General features: G+C 43.2%; 1 protein-coding gene across 1 annotated transcript in view; it reads left to right on the forward strand.

Moving 5' to 3' along the window:
- Positions 1-17617, forward strand: part of setd2 (SET domain containing 2, histone lysine methyltransferase) — a 39886-nt gene extending 22269 nt beyond the window's left edge. The window contains exons 16-22 of the mRNA XM_083761072.1: positions 934-1795; positions 4203-4328; positions 7927-8063; positions 8655-8766; positions 13965-14039; positions 14809-14910; positions 15816-17617. Coding sequence (XP_083617198.1) covers positions 934-1795; positions 4203-4328; positions 7927-8063; positions 8655-8766; positions 13965-14039; positions 14809-14910; positions 15816-15977 — 1576 coding nt within the window. The 3' untranslated portion in view covers positions 15978-17617. The remainder of the gene's footprint in view (positions 1-933; positions 1796-4202; positions 4329-7926; positions 8064-8654; positions 8767-13964; positions 14040-14808; positions 14911-15815) is intronic.
- The last annotated feature ends 2273 nt before the right edge of the window (positions 17618-19890 follow it).

A 19890-nucleotide genomic window follows, 5' to 3' on the forward strand; every position in this document is an offset into this window, starting at 1 on the left:
ACATTTTAATGCCTTTTTTCTTTTTGTATTCAGACAGCCAGCAATGGGTAAAAAGCTTTGTCGATGTCTACATCCTGATTGGTTAGTCATTGCGTGTTCGACATTGGTTAGTTAGTCAACCCGGGTTCGACAAAGCTTCTAGGAACATCTTTAAATGCAGATTGCGGCCCCTAGATGTGTCACAGAGACTGCATTTTTTGGGAACGTTCTACCCATTGCTGGCTGTCTGAAACTCTGAATACCAATTTTTTTAATACTCTGTTACAAGTAAAAGTCTGGAATTCAAGTACAAAAGTATTGGCATCAAAATGTACGTAAAGTACCAAATTAGAAAGTACTTATTATAAAGAATGTCACGTTTCACAAGTTTTCATATGTATAAAGAATCTCTTTTGAAAATAGCAGATCTACAAGCTCCGATTGTGAGAAGCGCCCCTGACTTATGGAAGTCCTGTGGGCCGGCTATAGGAACAGGGCTGCATCTCATGATTATTTTCAGAAGCAATGCATTTACTGATTTATTTATTTATTTTACCCATTAAGACCTGAGGCCGATTAAAATGTCTTATAACATTTTTAGTTTTTTTAAATAGCAGTGCGGTACGAAGTGACGCTTGTGTGAGCTTGTATATCTGTCATTTTTGAATAGACAATGCTAAAATCTTTGAATGTATATTCTGTCACAGCGAATGTATATTCTGTCACAACGTTTTTAACTCATATCTTTGCTTCTGGGGGGGGGGGGTCCCTGGAACAAAATATTTTCAGATGGGGGTCGGCTGCAAATTACATACATTTTTGGGGTCTCAGGTCTCTGGGTTATTTGAGTTTTACTTTTAGCGGAACAAAAATAAGACGGACATATCCAAATTGACATATGCCCGCCCGCTACTCTTTATTTGTCACGTAATCGGATTGATTTATTTCGTTCAGGTTCGACTCATCCAGCAGCAAGACCCCCAGGGCAGGGGCCAGTGGGAAGGAGACCCCCAGGGCAGGGGCCGGCAGCAAGGAGACCCCCAGGGCGGGGGCCGGCGGGAAGGAGCGCAACAAGCTGTCGACGGACGAGCGCAGGAAGCTGTTTGAGCAGGAGGTGGCTCAGCGGGAGGCCGTGAAACAGCAGCAGCACTTCCAACAGCAGCAGCAGCAGCTACAGACCATGGCCTACGACCCCGCGGTGCAGGCCTACGCCTCCAGCCCCGGCTTCATCCACTACCCCCAGGGGTACCCCATCCAGACCTACGTGAACCCCACCAACCCCAACATAGGCAAGGTGCTGCTCCCCACCCCTCCCGTGGACCAACACGCGGGCTACGAGGAGACTCCTCCCCAGCCTCTCATCTCCGAGCTGGGACTTCCCTCCCCGTCCTCCTCCACCTCCCAAGGCGCCCCCGCTGCCATCTCCAGTCTCCCTCAGCAGCACATGGCCCCCGCCGCCGCCCCTCTGGAGCTGCAGCCCCCCGGCGTGGGTGCTCCTCCGCAGCCGTACGGCCAACCCAACATGGCGCCCCAGGACCCGGGGGCAGTGGCGCTCCTCTCCGTGGCGCCCCAGGCCGTCCCTCCTCAAGTGGGGGCGGAGCAGCAGCAGGGCGGGTACACCACCCTGTGGGACCCCGCCACGCAGCAGGCGGTGACTGTGCAGACTCAGCCGCCGCCCCAGCAGCAGTACGCCCCGCCGCCCTCGCCCGCGGCCCAGGCGCAGACCGCCATTTACTACCAGGGCCAGCCGTGCCAGGCCATCTACAGCATCCCTGCTTCCTACCCACATCCACAGCCCAATGCTCCTGTTATACAGGTAATATATTATACATCCCTGCTGCCTACCCACATCCCAATGCTCCTGTTATACAGGTAATATATTATACATCCCTGCTGCCTACCCACATCCCAATGCTCCTGTTATACAGGTGATATCCCAATGCTCCTACTATACAGGTGACATCCCAATGCTCCTACTATACAGGTGACATGTATAACAGGGCTACACATCATCATCTTCATCATCATCATACTATCATCATCATCATCATCATACTATAATTCTAACAATGAATGAATGAATGAATGTCAGAAACACCGGCGTATCTCCTCATTGCCTGCACCAATCGCTAAGATTAATATTGAATTTATTAGTGAATAAAAACCTGTTTATTTGTCCGTGGTCTATCTCCGACCGAGCCACACTATTAGCACACATCTCTCCATGCCAAAAAAAATCTGCACGCTCCCAGAATCCAGCTAGGCTACATTTTACCGACGCAACTGTCATATTTACTGTACAGATATTGTTTTTACATCCCACGGGCAAAGTTGCTGTGACGTCATAATCGTCACACTTCTCCACCAGCACAGTGGCACCTACCCTTTTTCACACCGCCCCCAGGCAGGCATCTGACCACACGGGGAAAACAACTCAGACGACAGACGCATACTACAGCTATTCCCAGAGCTCGACAGTGCGACTAGGTACTCGCATTTGCGACTAAAAATATCACTGTGCGAGTTGTAAAATTAGATTTGTAGCACAGGTGCGACTACAGGATTTGACCATTCAATCGTGATAAAGACAAGTCTCTGTCTACAGCAAGTGCACATTCTATTGTCGCGGTTCTGTACCTAAATTTATATTTCTGAACGGCGGTGTCGTTCGCCAAAAAGAGCAGAGCTACAAGCTAACAACGTGTCGAGGCTCAATGCGGTGTTCATTTGAAGATCTGTCCCTTTGCTCCCACCGCACCGCCCCTCCCTGTGTTGCTGCTCAGTTCTCTTCTCTGTAGACAGAAGGACTTGCTAGGACCCCGACACGTTGAAACGGTTGAATACTAAAGTTATTTAGAAAGTTTGTAATGTTAAAACATCACTTGATATAACTTTTAACCAAATGTGGGTGAAACAGCGTGCAGCCGCGCACGTAAAGAGTGCACGTGCGCACGCACATGGAGTGGACGGAGTGGACTAAAAGCGTGTGCGCAGGCTACTATGAGGTGGGCACCCACTGTCGTTATAGGAACCTTCTGCCCTTGCCTGGCTGGATATATTAGTCAGTGCCTAGCTCAGGTCCATAACTCTAAATGCAACGCTTCTGAACTGATGCAGTCAAAGCCAAGGAGAATGTTACATTACTAATTCACCATCGAGTAGCCTCTGCACTGTCTAAATGTCACACTCACATGATAGAACAGCAAGATAAAAACGGATAGTCTGTCTGTCCATCCATTCATAAAATGAATTGACTATCCATCTATCTATCTATCTATCTTTCTGCATACCAAACTAATAGTCTATCAGTATAAAAACAAATTGATTATATAGATTATATAAAAAATATGATATCCAGATTAATATCAATATTGTGATCATTTCTGAAAATATATTGTGATATAATATTTTGTCATATTGCCTGCCTACCTCATATCACTTTATTAAAGAAAAATCACACCTGTGTGAAGTGAGGGGCACTCTTATCATCATACATCATGATTTAATTTACGTCATATTTAGCATAATTTTGACCTAATTTCGTTATCGCTTGGACACCCAGCAACATATCCATATCCACTTTTGTGCCCAACCCAACTTCCCAAGACCATCTGTAAACAATTCCCCACACTGAACATAATTTGCTGTTCATATATTCAGAACGGGCAAGGACTAGTGGTATTAACACATCAAATACATAAAAAAAGAAATCAAGAATCATACATAGGCTAAGAACCTAACATCCGTCTAACAGTGGAATATCTGTATAATTAAACTATGCCTATACACTATAGACTAGTATAGAGTGCTATGTCTACATAAAATATTTTTTTTGCATATGCCTGTAAGGTCGTCGAGGCTAGGGCAAGTGCTACGGCAAGTGCTACGGGCTAAGATGGAGCCTGAAGAGGTGGGTTTGTCTGCAGTTCTGATTGCAATGGGCCAGAAGGGAGAAGAGTTTGGAGCGTTTGTCTGCCATATTTAGTGAAGGTTCTTCCAGCTTCCCTGCGTTGGCTGAGGCCAGCATCACAGTTTTGTACTCTGTGTGGGCCGCACATAAGTACCATTACAGTCAAATGAAGTGTACTCGGGTGCGCTGTAGAATCAAGGCCAATGTGAAGCATGGCCATCGAGGACCAAGCAGTCAAGTGTAGTTGAGTAAATGTACTTAGTTACTTCACACCACTGCTACTTTAACTCTTTAACGCCATTTCTTTCTACAGGCATACGCGGATCCTGCAGCCAGCTACCTCCATGGCCAGCCGCTGTATGCCGGTCACCAGCAGGGGGTGCTGGTGCAGCAGGGAGGAACGGTCACCACCATCGTCACCTCTCAGACTGTCCAGCAGGTACTGTAAATGCACGGGGTCCCAAACAGTGGGTCGGGACCCACTTGTGGGTCACGGACACATTTTTATGGATCATGGCTCGAGTAAAAATCCCTTTTTTGTTTCCTACATTTAAAGAATACATATATTTTAAAATGTTCCCTTTTTGTTTTAGAAATACTTTTTTTGGAGGGATGTTAACATTTTATACAAAACAAACAAATTAAGGAATTCCATAAATTAAAATAATAAGAATTGGTGAAAATAGGTGATCAACAAGCTCACAACGTGGCGTGAAGCGACGCATTGTGAGCTTGCAAATCTGCTATTTTCATTAGTTTGGGTCCCGGGCAAACGTCTAGTGATTTCTCTTTTGAGCCTTGAGCTAAAAAGTTTGGGAACCACTGCTGTGTGTCGTACTCAGTAAATAGCAGATCTACTGTACAAGCTCACTTCCATTTACGGCATGCAACATCAACGTGCAAGCTAGTATAAATCAGGCTTAACTCAGTGATTTTCTAACATTTTGTACTCCAGAGGGAAAGTAAAAATCTGAAGGCATGCGTAAATTCATATCCGTGCAAAATAGATCCTATAGTAGCATGTTATAGACATGTTATCAATCAATCTTTATTTATATAGCACGTATAAAAACAACCGAAGTTGACCAAAGTGCTTCACAACAAAAGACAACAATAAACAAATTCAAATACAATACAGTGCCTAAAAAGGTTAAAATCAGTTCACATTAAAAGCAAGGGAAAAAAGGTGCGTTTTGAGAAGGGATTTGAAGATGTTAATTGATTGAGCAGCTCTAATATGGGGGGGGAGGTTGTTCCAGAGTTTAGGGGCTGCCACCGCAAAAGCGCGGTCACCTCTTGTTCTGAGGGTGCGTGATGTTGGCACGGTCAACAATGACTGGTCCGCAGACCTCAGAGCTCTGGTGGGGTTGTATTGGTGTATGAGTTCGGCCATATATGGGGGGGCCAGGCCGTTGAGGGATTTAAAGGTGAATAAAATAATCTTTAAATAGATTATCTGTTTTATGGGGAGCCAATGGAGTGAAATTAAGACTGGTGTGATGTGGTCATATTTTTTGGTACCGGTGAGGAGGCGGGCAGCAGCATTTTGTACTAATTGGAGTCGTCTGAGAGAGGATTGGGAGATACCATGATAAAGGGCGTTACAGTAGTCTAGTCTAGAGGAGATGAATGAGTGGATGACAGTTTCGAATTGTTTGAGGGGAAGGTAGGGTTTGATTTTGGCAAGTAAACGTAGATGGTAGAAGCTAGTTTTAACAACCGAGCTGATCTGTTTGTCGAAGTAGAAGTGGTTGTCGAATATAACGCCAAGATTTCTTGCACTGGTATGGATGTTAGATGTAAGGGGGCCGAGGTTGGTGACAGAGGGGATGGGGTGTTGTTGGGTCTTGTTTGCTATTTCAAAAATGAAATCAACAAGCTTGTAGGCCGATCAACAAGTTTGTAAGCCTGAGGCACCATCTTAGAAAAATAACATGAAAAATAAAGCAAAAATAAATAAATTTTCTCTTATAACGACCCACCCAAAATGTGGATGCCATGTTGAAAGTGGTTAAAAAGTATGCGTATATTTTACACTATTAGAATGGGCCTCTGTATTGGGAATTGAGGGCACACAAAGTACTCATATAGGAGATTTTGTATAGTTGTATTGCAATGTGGTTGTCACAAGTGTTATGTTTTAAGGGAAATTAGAAATTGGCATGTGGAAAATAATTTCAGTGACATTGTTCTGATGTGAGGAGAACGGTGTCTTCCGTGGAATGTTGACGTTGCGAAACGGTGGTGATAAAAATGCGTCCTTTCACATAATGGAGCATGCAGTATGGTGTGAAAACATTTCATTGAGAAACACACAGAAGACAAACTGTATCATTATCTATTATACTCTACTCAATATAGTTTGAAAAAGTTTCCCTTTAATTGGCACTGACTACAGATCCAGAAACGGCTGAACTGGTAAGGTGTAAGCGTGAACCAGAAAACTACTGCCTGCCCTGCAGCTTTGACTTTCAGTGGAAGCGAACAGAGGCCTGCAGCAGGGACTAGGCCAGTGTGGCATGGCACTTTGTTATGGAAATGAGTGAATACCAACAAAGTAACCTAAGTAAATTATGCTTAAACGGTTAAACCTAACCTTATGCCTAACCGTAACCTCAGTAAAATGGTGCCAAAACCTTACCCTATTCCTAAACTTAACCTCAGTAAAACTATGCCTAACCCTAAACTAATTATATTTCTAACCTTTTTCTCACTAAAACAAAATAAAAAATACAAGAACCGCCACACCGAGCGGTCGGCATGAGGTCGGTGGAAAAAAACGAGGGGCGAGATGGATTAAACCTGTTACAAAATGAGTTGTACACTATCTCCCCCTGTTCTCTGACAGCTGATGTGTGTGGAGAAATAGAAGCTGCACTTAACAACCCAGTAAGAGCTGGACTGCATCTGTGTCACCTTAGCGTTTATACTTTAGCTATTGAAAAATAGCACATCTACAAGCTATGAGCTTGTATATCTGCTATATATATTTATTTATTTTATCTTTAAAATGTGTGCAAATCTTTGAATATATATATATATTCTTTCCCAGCTAACGTTTTTTAACTCAAATGTTTGCTTCTGGGGGGGTCTCTGGAACAAAATATTTTCAGATGGGGGGGGACATTTGTAGAATCTGGTTAAATGCAGCACTTAAATGGAAGACCCCCATAACTCTTGAGAGTGTACAAATGGAACCAAATGGACCCAGAGTTACAGACCTATAATGATCCATTTGGAACTCCCTCAAGGAAGAGAAGAGACATAATGTGCCACCTCAATGTATTAGAAATATATCGAGACTTCTCTCTTTACCACTTAAAGGGAAGCTATTCTTTTACGTTTTTGAAAATGTACCCCAACTAGGGTCAGCAGGGTTATTTTGTTGTTAACAAACACACTATACTGTGTCAACTTTCTCTAATAGAAGGATAAATGTGTACCTTAGCCTGGCCACAAGGGGGGGTGCCTGCCTGTGTGCATAATGAGACTGCATTAGTGCAAGAGTTGTCAGAGAGAGGAAATGGCTTCATTTCAGATGAGATTATGGATGGATACACTCTATGCCACCGAAAGGAAGCGTTGAAGCCAAATGGACCTGCTGGCCGATCGTAGGTAGTGCAGCTCGAGCAGAACTGTGCCTATACGTCATTGTGGGTGCGTACGGGACGCACACACACACGACTCGCGGTGCTCGTTCATGCTTTCGGCCCGGCGCGTTCATGAAAGCTCAGTTGAATTTAATGCAATTCTATGGTCGTAGATAGGCCCGAACTGGGCAGATCCCACCACTTTTCCAACCTGGAAGAAGGGGTGAAAATGACTCATGCGCTGGGTGAGCAACTCCATACAAGTGGATGGGAGGGGAGTTCCGGTGCCGTCTCTATTATTAACTCTATGGTACTGACCCATGGGGGAAGTGCGGTAAAATAAGTAGTTAAGTTAAGTAGTTTAAGTTAAGTAGTAGAAGGTTTATAGGTTCGGTGAAACGATTGTATTTTTTTTGGGTGACGACCTCCATTCTTTGTGCTCTTCAGGAGATGATTGTTCCCAACAACGTGATCGACCTGCCTCCTCCCTCTCCGCCCAAACCCAAAACCATCGTCCTGTCACCCGGCTGGAAGGTAGCGCGGGACCCCGAGGGCAAGATCTACTACTATCACGCTCTCACCAGGTTGGGACTGTGTGTGTGTGTTTGTGTTTGTGTGTGTGTGTGTGTGTGTGTAGTTGGGTGTATAGTATCAGTGGTGGAAAATGTATTCACAATTTTTACTTTAAGTAAAAGTATCAATTCTGCAATGTAGAAATATGGAGTCCGGAATTCAAAATGTACTTGAATAAAAGTTCAAAAATATTGGTATCAAAATGTACTTAAAGATTGTTAAGTAGAAAGTACAGAATGTGATCTACAAGCTCACAATGCGTCGCATCGTGACACATTGTCAGCTTAAATTGTAGATCAGCTATTTTCAAAAGCTCTAAATGTATATAGCGCTGAAGTGGTTAATGTATGTTTTGTAATAACAATCAAAACCTACAAAGTAACTAGTAACTAAGTTTTCAAATAATTGTCGTGTAAAAGTACAATATTTGCCTGTGAGATGTAGTGGCGTAGAAGTCAAAGTATTGGAAATCGGAAATGCTCGCGTAAAGTACAAATGCCTCAAAATGGTACTTAGGTAAATGTACTTAGTTACTTTTCACCGCTGTATAGTGTTTATACTGTGTATTGTATACACATGCTCCCTCTGTGCCTCCCACCCAGACAAACCCAGTGGGACCCTCCAGCGTGGGAAGGCAGCAGTGACAACGCCAGCATGGACCACGAGGCTGAGATGGACCTGGGAACGCCCACCTATGACGAAAACCCGTCCAAGGTGAGCTTTATAGAGGGTCAATAGAGGATAGCAGTGGGCGTGGTTTGCTGGACCCGTCTGTGGCTCAGGAGGTAGAGCAGGTCGTCCAATGATCACTGGGTCGGCGGTTCGAATATCACTGGGTCGGCGGTTCGAATCCCGGCTCCTCCTGTCCACATGTCGAAGTGTCTTGGGCAAGACACTGAACCCTACATTGCCTCCAATGAGTTGGTTGGTGTGAGCTTGCCACCATTGGTGAATGTGGGAAGTGAGGACGCTGCCGTCGGTTCACCTCCCAATGTATGAATGAATGAACCATTGTAAAGCGCTTTGAGCACTTAGAAAAGCGCTATAAAAATGCAATTCATTGTCTGTCTGGCATTGCACATAGGAGTAAGGGACTCATTATTGCACTGAATGATTGTTATAGATAGGCCTGGAAGTTGGCTTAAATATTCTGTAAAGGTTTTGGAAATTCATTGGTGAGAAATGTGTGAGAAGCCTGTAGAAAGTAACACAGCCACCACTGAGTTATCTCTTCTGTGGTGCATGGAATCAAATCCCCTGGCCCTAGAGTTCAGGGGAAAAATAAATCGACAACAAAAAACAGCACTTTGATATCTGATCTGTGATCATAGAATTATCATAGTAACATTATGGTCGATAAGAAATGTTTGATTTAATCATTCAAAATCCAAATCTGATCAACTCTGATAGGGATTAAAAGCTCTGACCTCGGCCTGGGCCGTGGCTCAGCGGTCCAGGCACCTTGGCCAGTAGCCCAAGCCTGGCAGTGTTCGACTCCCAATTCCGACGGCCTTTACTTCATGTCACTCCCCCATCTCTCTACCCTATTTCCTGTCAGCCTACTGTCTGTCCCTCTATAAAAAATATAAAATAAAGGCGAAAGCTGCAAAAAAAAAAAAAGAAGAAAGCTTTGACCTCTTGGGCCCTGGAGATCTGAATGGATTTATTTAGCTCCATGTTTCAGTCACAACAGCGGCTTTAAAAAAAAAAACTGCGATTGCAAATAATTTGTTCCAAATAAAATATTTTTCTGTTATGCCAAAAATACATTGACACGACTGCATTATGTCCCTCAGAATCATATTCAGCTTCTCAGAGGGAGCAGCCTTTGAAATCAAACATTTACCGCACTATCCTGGTATAAATACTTAACTTTTAAATCAATATGTCTTACATTATATTAATGTTGAATAATATTCACAGGCCAATGACCAATACCGGTAATTCATAATGCTGGGACTGATATGAGTCTAAACCTCGATTTACATGATAAAACAGATTAACCCTGTCGTCCCAATTTTGAGCATGCCATTATAAAAAAGCACACCCGTGTGAACTGAGTGGTGTAACTCCCCCCCCCCCCCCCCCCCCCCCACCGCGCGCTCTCTCTCTCTCTCTCTCTCTCTCTCTCTCTCTCTCTCTCTCTCTCTCTCTCTCATTAGCAGGCAATAGTGCAGCACTATCCCTCTCTCTGTTTTCTGGCACAACAGCGCCCCTACTGGTACTCATAGTCATATACTGATGCTCATTAACCAACACATAGGTGAACAAAGATGGGAACACAGACATTGCTGTTCCTTGGAGTGGTTGCACCACTCAAAAACAAGAAATTACTCAAGTCATTATATATATATATCAGCTTGCAGTTCATTCTCTTGCATATTGTACCTTAGTGGGGCTTTCTGTAGTCGCATTTGCAGTCTCTAGTCATGGTGCAGTGGGGGAGAGTAGAGCGGGCTTAGTGTCTCATTAGCCGGGGGCTTAGTGTCCAATTGGCGGTATAGGGCTAGTCTGCCATTGGCTTAGAGGCCATGAAAATCTCGCCACTACATCGCTACTAGTACTCAAGGCTTGCATTGATTTGCAAACTTATAAATAGCTCATTCTCAAAAATAGACTATATGTACTGTGCTTAATTTATATTCTGTCACTTCATAATGTTAAGAACCAAAAAGTGACCATCATTTAAAGGTACTTCTGTTGTATCCTGTGCTGGCTAAATATGATCTTGTCAGGCAACAAAGTGACAGGCCACGTACCTCATCTGGCATTACAAACAAAATCCTTGTTACTTTTCATTTTGGTTCCCAGCATGTTTGTCCCTGGATGAACAGCATGATTACAGTGGTTGTTCCCTGGAGGTAATTGAAGATTCTGCACAAGTGATTGCTTTCAGCTGTGGCCCTGGTTTTGAAAAAAAGAAAAAAGGAACAGTGCAGTGCAATGCCATAGATGCTTCAATAAGTGTTGTGAATCAGATGGAGACTTGGAGCACTTGCTAAAAAGACTATAATGTAGATGTTGGTGATGTGTCGAGCAATCTACTTGGGCTGTGCAGTGTGCAGTATAGCAAAATGACAGAGTTGCAGGTGCACCAATAACATAACCTCAACTTGCCTGGCTCAGTTTGGGGTGGGAGCCTGTGTCTGGATCTCTACACCGTCCTAGTATACATATTCACGTGCGTGCAAGTGTAAGCAAGTTGCAAATCTGTAATTTTATTAGAGTTAATTATATGGCACAAATAACAAGTTGTAATTTTAATTAATCACGTTAATTGCAATATTTATCTGATATTTGGCAATATGATTTATTTAATTTTGTAAGCTGTCTGTCCCATACAGAGGGGAGGGCCAACTCATTTCTCTCTCCTCTCTGTCTAGTTTGTTTTCCTACTCCATCTTGATCCTGCCTTTGATGATAATAGCAACCAGCTGGGAGAGCTTTGTCTTTTGTGGGATTTTTATTATTTTTTTCGTTTTAGAGGCAAGTGTCCCTTTTGTCTCCAGGATGGATTTAAAAAAAATGTGCACCTCGCCGTGGTTTACTTTAGTCAGAGAGAGATGACAGCAGCTCTAGTCCACCACTTTTAGACAACTAGGCTGTGGACTATTTGTTTGCTGAGCTTATTTCAGTCATTTAAATGACATAGTTGAGGATGACCTACAGTTACATTGTAGGTCACGCTGTTATCCATAGTGACTTAAAACAGATGCGACTGCAGTGCAGTCAGTGTTTACTGTCCGAAATGTATATAGGGCTGAAGTGGTTAATTTAGCTATTGCAATAATAATCAAAATCTACAAAGTAACTAGTAAGTTTTCTAATAAATATAGTGGAGTAAAAGTGCAACATTTGGAACCGAGATGTAGTGGAGTAGAAGTAAAAGTATTGGAAATTGGAAACAAACACTCAAGTAAAGTACAAATACCATGCAATACAATTGTACTTAAGTGCAGTACTCTAGTAAATGTACTTAGTTACTTTCCACCACTGGGTGCGGAGATGTTAACGTGTGAATCCATGGCTGAGATGTGGTCATATAAGCGCTCAGCTGTTGCCGCTCAGGCCTTTGTTGTCGGTGCTCAGGAGCCTCCAGGCAGGATATCTCCACTTTGAGTGGCTCCTTGCAAGCCGAGGGGGGGGGGGTGGCTGGTGGCCAGGTGCTCGCTCCACTGGCCGCCCCATTGACCTTGATGGCTGCTGTCGGAGCTCATCATTTCATAGTGATAAAAGTCCAACCGATGAACACAGATTCCGCAGATCAAATAAATGGGGCAGGAAGTGGGCCTGTCGGGGAGGAGAGGCCAGCTGCCATTTTTTTTCCGTTGAGCCGCCAGGGAAATTGGGCACGGCGTCACGCCGTGGAGTCTTCGCTCCCCGTCCGTTTTGATCTGTGGAGTCTCGCCACGTTGCAGTTTAATGGTGGCGTTGTAAAGTCAGTGAGTCACTGCTGCCTGCCGTTGCTGCTCAGAAATGCTATTTTTCTACAGTATTCAGAGCAGTTCTGTTTGCATAATGACCAGTGTTGGGACGTAACGTAACGTAAATAACGCGTTACAGTAACGCCGTTACTTTCGGCAGTAACGGTTGCTGTAACGCGTTTAAAAAATTCAGTAACTTGTTACCGTTACTACATGGTGCGTTATTCCGTTACTCTTCCGTTATTTTTCATGTAGTCTCGATCGGGGGAGAATTAGAAGAACTGTCATGCTTATTATTAATTCTGGTTTCGGTCTTGGTCTGCGTTCGTGTGTGTGTGAGACAGTGTGCGTAGCCTAGCTACTTTTGAGCGAGAGAGAGAGAGACAGACAGATACTGAAAGAGACTTTGCGCGTGTGTGTTTGATAATCAAATATTAATTCTGGTTTTGGTCTTACTTTGTTTATAAATCCAGACTCAAATGAGTATTGCCACCACCACCAATAAGAGCAGCTATGAGCTATCTCAGCCTATCTGCACAGTATACAACATTCACTGGAGCAGTGGAACTGGAACCCTCATGTTGTGTTGGTTGGTTGGTTGGTTGGTTGCCTTTTGTTGTTTGCTATAAATATGTATTGATAGGCCTACATAGCATCATCAAAATCAACACCAGTCCCCCCTGGTATTGGTATTATTATCACTGTACTGAACTGAAGGCATGAATGAATGGCCTGGAAGTGGGAGCCCGTTTTTCTTTTTGAGTGGTGCAACCACTCCTATATAGACAACTATGTGTGTCCCTGGCTGGTTGGCTGTGTCCCCATGTCCCTGGGTCTGAGCACGGAAATAGCATATTTTCTCCACCAAGTGTTTTGGATGCGGGGCGGCTCGCCGGAACCGGCACCGGCGAGCCGAGCCGAAAAGTAACGAAAAAGTTACTTTTCAAAGTAACGCTTTACTTTTTGGTTTAAGTAACAGTAAAGTAACTAAGTTACTTTTGAAATGATGTAACTAGTAACTAACTAGTTACTTTTTAAAAGTAACGGTCCCAACACTGATAATGACTACCATTGTTTTTATATTGTTCCATCTGTTACTGATTGCTGAAATAAAGGGTATTGTTGGGGCATTGAAAGTAGATTTGGACAAAGGGATTTGCTTTTCGAGAGCATCCGTGCCAGTCTGGTAATGTGAACAAGACAGTATGTAGTTGACTTGACGTTTTTGTTTGTTTGTTTGTCTTATGTGTCAATATTTTATTATAAGCCCGTAGGGTTTCACCTCACCTGCGTTCACTTGGCATTGTGTTGTTTTCATGCTTTGGTGTCAAATGTGACCTTTTAAAGGAAAAGAAACACAAGGGGACTTCAGCAGGACACCCTGAGGATTGAACATTGTGGGATGTGAGGGAACTAATTGGTGTTTTCTTACATTGTGGGATGTGAGGGAACTAATTGGGGTTTTCCTTTATGTTGTATTTTTTACAGTTCTCTACTCATACCGCTGAGGCAGACACTTCCAGTGAACTGGCTAAAAAGAGCAAAGAGACTTTCCGTAAAGAGGTGAGTGTCTGTGAGCAACGTTGTCCACGCCTGACCAATATGGAATAGAACCGTTTGGAACTGATACCTTTATGTCAGAACAACTACCAATTTCCCTTTTTTGCCACTACATTTGCTACTACCTCTAGTAGCAACTGTAGTGGACAATTTTTCATGATTGGCTGCCTCGTCTCTATGTTGCGTCTAAGCCAATAGGAGACGTACCCATAAAACCCATAGTCTGAATGACATAAAACCCATAGTCTGAATGCCGCAACATGAAGCTGAGGCACACAAACGTATTACTGGTATACTGTAGAGTAGATGTTCATAAACGAGAGCTTTCTGCACCAGTTATGACTGGGTCATTCTTGTTTTATTCCCAATGCTGATACACATACTTGTTTGAAGCCTTGTAGTGGCTAATATATGTATTGATTACAGATTGGCCATTTAACAATATACCTACTGTCATATTTCCTAGCACAGATAAGATTTCTTTATTTTTTTTTACATTTTGTGTGTGTGTGTGTGTGTGTGTGTGTGTGTGTGTGTGTGTGTGTGTGTGTGTGTGTGTGTGTGTGTGTGTGTGTGTGTGTGTGTGTGTGTGTGTGTGTGTGTGTGTGTGTGTGTGTGTGTGTGTGTGTGTGTGTGTGTGTGTGTGTGTGTGTGTGTGTGTGTGTGTGTGTGTGTGTGTGTGTGTGTGTGTGTGCGTGCGTGCGTGCGTGCGTGCGTGCGTGCGTGCGTGCGTGCGCGCGCGCGCGTGCGTGCGTGCGTGCGCAATCCTCAGATGTCTCAGTTCATCGTGCATTGTTTGAACCCATACCGAAAGCCAGATTGCAAACTCGGACGCATCGTCAACACGGATGACTTCAAACATCTGGCCAGAAAGGTATCACTGACTCCTGGCGCTCAGGCACACACACACATATTTAGACATTGCAAAGAGACACTTTTCCTCAGCAAAGGGAACATTTTTGGGGGTACAAAGTCTCCGGCTAGCCAGAGAACATGGAATCAAAGTATTGGTTACACTTAACTTCAAAGACAGTATTGTCATTTCCCAAAGCTTCTCCTCAGACCAGACCAAAACACTTGAGCTCCCACGCTTTATTTTCTTCAGCCTAACAATGTTTTTTGTACTCGTTCTTTTGAACGAGACACTTGGGAAACATTGTACATCCAGACTAGCATCTCCCCTCTGTTTGCCTTAATCATTCCTTTGTAAGTTCCCAACATTTTCAACCAGCGTTTCTTCAAAGGACAACGGCCTCTTTTCTTCCCCGGTCCCTGGCGGTTCAGAGAATTGTCGGTCACTGCCCCACAGGGAGCGGTTTATATTGAGTGTCACTTGGACACTGAGCATAGGGGCACAATAAACACAGAGGGAGAGACCCAAGTAAACTGTGCATGGTACAAATTGTAACTTCATACCCATCAAAACACAGACATTCTGTGAATGCTTAACATTCTGGCATCGGTTGTTTATGGAGCTTGACCCAACAGTAGTGAAAGCTGTCGCTATCAAATGTCCACTTTTCAGATTTAACTGCCCTTGTACATCTAAATTATGTTGACAGGCAGGAAAATGTCTTAACTAGGGCTGGGCTGGGTGATATGACTTCAAATCAACATAACAATTATTTCAAGCTTTTGCCTCGATTATGGTTATATGAAAAAAATATATAAATGCCAAATAGCTCATCTAATTGTGAGAACATTGCGAGAACATTTTTGGTTAATTGCCAAGCCCTAGTAATAACTCTCTTTGCGTCTGTGTCTGTTCATTTCTCCTAGCTCACTCACGGCGTTATGAACAAGGAACTGAAGGCTTGCAAGAACCCCGAAGACCTCGAGTGCAACGAGAACGTAAAGCACAAGACCAAGGAGTACATCAAGAAGTACATGCAACGATTCGGCACTGTCTACCGGCCCAAGGAAGACTTAGAGATGGAATAGTTAGTGTAGCCACAGCGAGTCCACCCGCCCCCCCAGGGAAACTGGGAGGAGGGCCTACACAGAATGCCTTTACCCTCACTCCAGTATGAACCAGCCAGTCTGAACCACCTGTTGTCTCGAACCAGAGGATGGGTGGCGTAGTTTCATACTTAACAGTAATGACAGAAGACTGTGAACTGCTGCCCATAGAATGAAAACTCTCAGGCCGGGGGCCCCCAGTCCCCGGCCTGCTACGGGCCCCTAAACTACAAGGCTGTCGATGTTGGTGTCACTGAATTTGGGCTGTCAATGTCGGCGTCACTGAATTTGTTCAGAGAGGTTGACACCTAGGGGTGCTACTGCTACATAGACTCAATGTTTTCACTACCATGTTTGGTTTTTAGTGTTTTTCTTCCCCTCTCTTGGGTGGATCTTAAAAATGTTCCTGGGATGATCGAGCTCAAGTTCGCTTTTAAACTTCTTCTGCTGTTGCCTGTGAAGGATTAATGAGAGGAATCACCTAGGAATAATAATACATAAATTAATAAATAATATTAAAATGCTCTCAGTACTTTCCACTTTTAGAAATGGATCAAGTTTGAAACTTGTTTTGTTTAGTGTTTTCCATTGGACATTGCTTGTGTGCTCTTTAACCCATAGCCATGGACTCTTTATCTATTTGGTGCTGCTTTTTAGCTGGGCTGTGGAAATTGAGGCTTCCAGTCTCATTCCCATGCCTTCCAACCCACAAGTCTTTGGGGCCTTGTGTTGCTCTGTGAATGCATGATGTAGACTGGGGTCGGCACGCCATCCGTATCGAAATTCCTGCATTTTCACAAGAACCTCTCCCTCTCCAAGTATGCTATGTCCTCAACCTGGCTTCAATATCACATCGTTTTCATCACTTGTCCTGCTATGATATGAGCAGGATTTGGAAATGGCTCCAATCACATGTGCGTTTGCAGTGTGTCTGTTTTGCCCCGACTCAACCCATACGTGTTGTCGCTGTCGGACGGCAACATGTCCAAAACCGTTACTGTTCAGGAAATGAAAAAGGAAAAAAAAAGAACTGTGTTCCAATGGATCCAATGAAGTGGTTATTTAGACACAAGATCTTGTTTCCCTTTGAAAATGTAAAAGATATACAATAGAAAATAGCCCGTCTACAAGGCGTGATGAGACACGAGCTTGTAGATTGGACATTTTCGCTACTTTGCGCAATTATGATAAATTTAAGCAGGGCATTAATTTATGGGGGGGGAAATCTGGAGATACAATATTTCTGCCTGACGGCAATGATAACGTATTTTAACCCTCAAAGCTTGTTCCTGACGCCGTTTCCTCATCATGTGAGGAGGTGGTCCGTCGTAGCATTGTGATTTTAACTTGTTTCTGAACATCTCATGTATACTTGTTCTTACTACTATCTTTACGTTTCTTCTTCTTTTTTTTTTTTAATGTGTGTCACATTCTCTATTAGACTCTTGGACCACCTCTTGGCACCAACGGTTGGGTCTGAGGCAGAGGCTTTGTCCTAATGCCGTCAAAGTTACTGTTTTCCTGAAGCATGGGGGGGGTCATTAATTGTTGATCATTTTGTCAAGTATGTACATTGCTTTATATGTGAATATATTGAACACATGTTTTCTTTTTGTGTGTGGGTGGGGGGGGGGGGGGGGGTGTAAGCAAAGATTTTGTAAAACAGACTTCTTCATTGATTTCAACATGTAAATAATGTGTCATAGAACTAACGTGTACACTGGGCGGGGGGGGGATGAGTAGGAGGGGTGGGTGGTGGTGGTGTGAGGGTCTCCCATATCACCAGCTCAGCCCCTCCTCTCTGTGGCAGTTCCCACATCAAGCAGTAAAAAAAAGACCCCACAGTACCACCCCCAATGAACAGACTTGATTTCAGTGATGGTGGAGGATGAGGATTTTTTTTTTTTTTTTCGTTTTGTTTTGTTTATTCTATTTTTTTCTATGTACAAAAAGAAGTTTCACCCCACTTTTTTCTGTAAGTATTGTGTAAGCACATTGTCATACTGAGTGTACAAACATTTTAAAAAGGATAATTAAACATTTTGTATAAATCGGATTCTTATTAGTTTTTTATTTGTTTTGGTAGTGGCTGCTGAACTAACTGGTGCACGTGCGCGCGCACACACACACACACACACACTCAATCACATTCTCTCACACACACACACACACACACACTTGTTGCCATGCCAGAGCCTGCAAACCAGAAGACAAAGTAGGACAGGAGGTTAGGAGGCATGTCCTACTACAGCACTAGCTCCCAAACAGTGGGTTGGGACCCATTTGTGGGTCGCGGACAAATTGGTATGGGTCCTTATTTTTTTGGTTTCCTACATTTTGTTTTTAATTATTAAAAAAATACTCAATCCATCCATAAAAACTAAAATTTTGTGAATAAAAAATTAGTAATTTCATGAACTAAAATAAAAATACATAAATTGGAAAAGAAATGTTTAAGTAGTAGTGAAAATAGACAATCTACAAGCTTACGTTGTGAGCTTGTAGATCTGCTATTTTAGTTTGGGTCCCAAACGTCTAATTTCCTTTTTGGGTCTTGCTAAATACAGTGGTTTTCAACCAGTGGTCCTTGAGGTGGTTCCAGGTGGACCCCAGCTAAATGATGGAGAGTTGGTAACCAAATGGACCCTTATAGATCTTTAACTCTTGAGAGTGTAAAATGAAACCATTCATGTTATGCTCCCAAGAGTTAAATTATTGTCTGAATTACTTAGAAAATGTAGAAGAATTGTTATTTTTGATCAACGTTTGCCTGTTATCTCTCCTAAATACAGAATGGAATTGTGGACAAAAGCAAAAAAAAAACTAAACCTCATCAAATGGTGGTCTGTGGCTAAAATGCAGACTAAAGGCCCTGGTATCAAAATGGTTGAAAACCACTGTGATAAAAGGTTTGGGAACCATCATTGTACTATAGTACCTCCCTCCATCTGTCTGGGGCATGTGTTGACAAGGTTTGGGGGTTGTGTGAGTGTGGGGGGGGGGGGGGGTATAATAATAAAGGACTGTCATTACATCATTATGGTGTGACCAGAGTGACAGTAGGCTGTATGGGGAGACAAGTCCCTGGACAGTGAACACAGAAATACTGTGTGGCTTGTCAAACATGCCTGAAATTGTAAAACAGTGAGCACTGGAATCAGACTTGAATAGGTTCCCATTATTTAAAAAGAGTCGTATATCATACCTCCATATATGGTCATCCTCGTGGCATCACGCCTCCATATATGGTCACACCTCCTGACATCACGTCTCGTGACACGTCACGCCACCATATGGCCATCTCCGTATATGAAGATCACGACACTGACCTCATCTAACGCTGGATAATCATACATGGAGAAGACTGGATCATCTCCTGGATCTGCATATATGGAGCTGGCCAGCAACTCTATATCTAACCTCAAACCCTTAGATCTCCATATATGGAGCTGACCTGTTCTGAGATTCCATGTTGATCCCACCCCACCCGGCCTTCCTGTTCTGACAGGAATGTTCTGATGTTGATCTGACCTCATTAAACCCTGTACATTCAAGACACACTCCATATATGGCCAGTACAGAATTCATTCTATATGTTGATCTGACCCCCCATGCCAAAGCACCAGCACCCAGCATAATTATACAAATATACAAGACATCATCAACAGTATGAGTGTGAATGGAGTTTCTAGGTGAAAATGTTTGTTTAAGGTGCCAAAATCAGTTTTAATTTTAAATCTGTTGAAGTTAAATAACTACAAAACATTTCAAAGTAAAAAGTCCCAGCATTTGTGTGTGATTGGAGTTTCTAAGTGAAAGTGATGTGCCAAAATCTGCCATTGACCCCCATTATAAATTTCTCAAATTTGAAAGCACAATATTTCTAAAACTATTC

Source organism: Protomyctophum parallelum (assembly GCF_964188405.1).
Source record: "Protomyctophum parallelum genome assembly, chromosome: 3".
In the NCBI taxonomy this organism is placed as follows: Eukaryota; Metazoa; Chordata; class Actinopteri; order Myctophiformes; family Myctophidae; genus Protomyctophum; species Protomyctophum parallelum.